The 4,274-nt window shown below is 39.2% G+C and overlaps 1 protein-coding gene across 1 annotated transcript in view; it reads right to left on the reverse strand.

Moving 5' to 3' along the window:
* The window catches only part of pofut1 (protein O-fucosyltransferase 1), a 5,178-nt gene extending 2,557 nt beyond the window's left edge, over positions 1-2,621 (reverse strand). Inside the window, exons 1-5 of the mRNA XM_017488151.2 lie at positions 2,445-2,621; positions 2,144-2,265; positions 1,327-1,509; positions 671-783; positions 354-546 (exon numbers count right to left, since the gene is read on the reverse strand). Coding sequence (XP_017343640.1) covers positions 354-546; positions 671-783; positions 1,327-1,509; positions 2,144-2,265; positions 2,445-2,583 — 750 coding nt within the window. The 5' untranslated portion in view covers positions 2,584-2,621. The remainder of the gene's footprint in view (positions 1-353; positions 547-670; positions 784-1,326; positions 1,510-2,143; positions 2,266-2,444) is intronic.
* Positions 2,622-4,274: the final 1,653 nt, after the last annotated feature.

A 4,274-nucleotide genomic window follows, 5' to 3' on the forward strand; every position in this document is an offset into this window, starting at 1 on the left:
TTTTGATAGACATTATACAGATTTTATTTGTGAACACAGCACATAACAGACAAGGCAGAATGATCTCAATTGCTAGGAATATGTCAGCATTAGATATGTCAATACCAAGAGAGTATCATGTTAAAAATGGATAAGACAAGAGACAAATGTGGAGCAACATCCATGGGATTCATAAAAAGAATACACAAATCTGAGCACTAAACTGATTGAATAATTTGAAAAACTATTCTGAAAATATTCACAGGTACAAAAAGAAATGCAAATTTTAACAATTAACACTGTGAGACACAAATACAGCAATATGGCAACTTTAGGCAACCATGTGCTTGCATAAACAAGTACACAGCACTTACCCAGTCTGATCCAATGCGGAGGTGAATCCCTACATAAGGTCTGGAAAGCAGTGTGCTGATGTGCTTCTCCCCATCCTGCACCATCCTCTCAGTCCACACAACATAGCGCTGTAGACCCACATGCTCCTCAAACACAGGGAAGTGGGCTGGAGCTCCAGGAAGAGCCAGCACAGGGTGCTCCGCTGGGGGAAACCTGACGTAATGAATTTATCTGCATTTCTGTGATTGCTCGTTAAATGAAAGACTTTTTTGAACAGTCACTCTAGCTGAAGTCAGGTAATGAAATCATGAAACATTCAGCCTCAGCACTTTCATACCTTTTAATCCAATGTGGAATGTAGTAGGAGCTGAAATACAGGCCACCAAATGGGACAGAACGGTCAAATTCAACTCCAAAGTGGTCCCAGAATGGACCAAATGGATTTCCATCCTGTATATAAAATGAGTAATTATCCTAAAAGGCCAGTAGAGGGCAGGGCTTCATTATTGATGCCAAGAACACTACTTAATTTTAATGACCATCTTTTATTAAACCACCAAATAAAACAACTGAATAGCATTTCATATATCTTTAATGCTGAAAGTTCTTCATATTTCTCTGTCTGTGTCTAATCTGAGAGTCTTTCCAAACAAAGAAAACAGGGATACTATCTTGAAATTACATCTGGACAAAATGGCAAAAACATTGTATAAAATTAACATATCATAATATTGCTACCATTGTCAATATAATTATGTATATATTGCAATCCATGTCATTGTTCTTTAACAATATACAGGTAGGAACATACAGCCCACAGAGCCACTCAAAGTCTTTTCTGCATACTGGCTATCACCTTAAGCAGCTTGATTTCATTCAAGTCAATGTCTAATATTACCAAAGACATGGTAAAGACTTCATGGAAGCAACGGTATTCAAACTAAGGCTTTTATAACATGGACTACAACATATTCCCACCAAAACCCACCACACCTTCATAGGGCAGCTCATCTTATCTGAACTCCGTTGGACGGCTGACTCGAAGCAGTAAGCAGCTCTCTGGCCTGGTTGCCAGTGTGTAGGAGCAAGATGGTCCATGAAGTTCTCCAGACTCACCACACGGTGGTACTGCTTCAGCACCTCCAGTTGGAAATACTCACTGTAGGGAACATGCACCTGTTACAGGGGAGCAGAAAGCAAGCTGAATACACAGCAAAACTGTCTCCACTGGACAGATCTATAAGGGTGCCCGAGGACCTGGACTGATTTACTCCAAGCAATTAAACTAACAATGCACAAATGTATAGCGTATACTCTAATCACCTTCCCAGGAATTAAATTCCTTAAGATGAGAGTGATAATGAGCATTCTCATGATAAGCCTTTAATCCACTGGCATCAAAGAAACAACCCTTTGTATCCAAACCTCACATTCATGTTGTGAGCCCAAATGACTGGTTAAAATAATTAACTCTTCAAGGAGTTTGAAGTCGTGCTTGGTAGTTTGTAGGTAAAATGTGGGCAAAGACAAGACACATGATATAAGAAATGTGGAACTACGTTTGTAGGAAAGGGTCACTGTCTTGTGACGCGTAGAAGTAGTTGGGTTTTGTTTGGGGTTTTTTGTTTTTTTGCTTCGCACTGGACATTTGTTTAGTGGTTTTTTTTTTCTTTAAGATGTCGGTTAGGATTGCCCCAATATGATCCCATATCGTTTGGTCTAATTAATGTGAGTTATTCCATACTAATAAACTGCAGAGTCTTCTCTATATGAGCCGTATGAATGAACGGCACGAGAGAAAGACACTTACGTTAGTGTACGGAGGCGCGTGATGCCGATAAACGATCCACGGCGGAACCGCCAAAGTCCGGTTCAGCATTTTGGCAAAAGCCAGCGATCCAAGCAAATGATCCGCCTGGTTTCCAAACCGACCTGAGATAAAAAGACAAACAATGCAACGTTTTCGCTGAGTTACATCATCTATTTACGACTCTGAGAAAAGATGACGACGGTTTAAATCAACAAAATCGTGTCAGTGATATCCGTTTACGTTTAGCATTATTCCTGTTGATACAAACACCTTTCTGTAAAGGTGCAAAATGAACAATTACCCATGCAGGGGCAGTAAAGAATGTATCCGTTTTCATCCCACGTCAGGCCAGTGGCGTCAATAAATGTAATACGAGAAAAAATCGTTGCGTATATCCAACTCAGATACAAAAGTTTTAATTGATTTGGTTTCGCCGCCATTGTGAATCGCCTACTGTCCCAGAATGCACTGCGAAGAATGGTGAGCCTGTTTAACCCTTGCCATGCTGCAGAACTGCAACACTGAAGTGACAGAGTAAATTAACTATCAAATGGGTTCTCTGCTGAACAAATAATGCAGTATATAGATTCTAGAACGTAGGAGCTTTTTTATAGTCTATGGTGCACTTATATAGGAAGCAGAACGGTCTGTAAGTTATATAAGTGCAATAACAACACAGAGTTTACTTCTGTAGACAGTCTATGTGGATTTTGTTAAAATCACATATTCTGATGACATATTTCAGAATTGGGTCAGAATGTCGGTATATTTATCTCTTATGCTAATGAGCACATGTACATTTTCATTTATTCATTTGGCAGGCACTTTAGTCCTTTCTTTACCCCAACTTACCATTCAGCGGATCAGATCAATCTTAAGGGCCTCACTCAAGGACCCAGTAGTAACAGTTCGGTATTTCTGGGATTTGAACTCACAACCTTCCATTCAGTAGTTCAGCTCAGAGCCACCACCACCCATTTAGTCAATAAGGGTTGTACAAATACACTGTCAAATATTTTGCATCGTTATATAGGTAAAAGCTTGTCTTCCAGAAAACAATATTCTTAAATTGGGAAATTCTCTATTGTGGGTTTGGTCCTGAGGTTATTGTCTGTGCAGAGTTTTGCGTGTTTTCCCTGTGTTTGCGTGGGTTGTCCCCCAGGGTCTCTGGTTTCCTCACACTATCCAAAACATACTAGTAGGTGGATTGGCTACATTTAGCTGCCCATAGCTGTTTGTGTGTGTGTGTGTGTGTGTGTGTGTGTGTGTGTGTGTGTGTGTGTGTGTGTGTGTGTGTGTGTGTTTGTGTGTGTGTGTGTGTGTGTGTAATTGACCAGCATCCCATTTCTCGGTGGATTCTCCAGCCTTGCGTGTTGTCTGTATTGACTTTGGATTCACTCCAACCCTGACCAGAACACAGAGCTTACTGGAGATGAAAGAATAAATTAATTGTCTAGTGACAGTTATATTAATTGAATGTCAAACTACAGTCCTAAAAGGCCACAGCATTTCGTATCACTTATTCAATCCCTTATTTAAATGTGGCTCGGAAAAATACAAATCTTTCTTCCAGGACCTAAAAAGTTTAATCTGTTAGAGAAATTAGGAGTTTTTGACTTAAATTCAGATTATTTTATGGTGTACAAAACAGCATTGCTGTTGATTATTTGCCCCTTTTTTCCATATGTTTATACATTTTATTGGCTGTCAGTGACAATTTATTTGCTTATGAATTTTGTTAGCAACTGTCACAGTCACAGAACCAAAACAAAGCTGAGTAATTCCTGTCATGTGCTGCTGATGTTTCAACAAATCTTGCATGTATACTTTAACAGGTAGTAATTCTAAACAGCATGGTTCATTTAATAGTTTGGGAAGTTCATTGTGAACATAGGTTGTTCATACATGCTGATTTTTTTTTTTCACAGATTGGAAAAAGACCAGGCAATGTTTTTGTTTTGTTTTTTACTTCAAGTAAAGTCAAGTGGTTTTTACTGTCATTCTTCCATATAGCTTGTATACGTTGGAACAAAATGTCATTTCCCCAGAAACATGGTGCAACACATAACAATACAGTGGCACAGGACACTGGTCAATAAATACATAGGACAGTGCATGTTAACTAGACAGG

The sequence above is a fragment of the Ictalurus punctatus genome, chromosome 15 (genome assembly GCF_001660625.3).
Source record: "Ictalurus punctatus breed USDA103 chromosome 15, Coco_2.0, whole genome shotgun sequence".
Classification (NCBI taxonomy): Eukaryota; Metazoa; Chordata; class Actinopteri; order Siluriformes; family Ictaluridae; genus Ictalurus; species Ictalurus punctatus.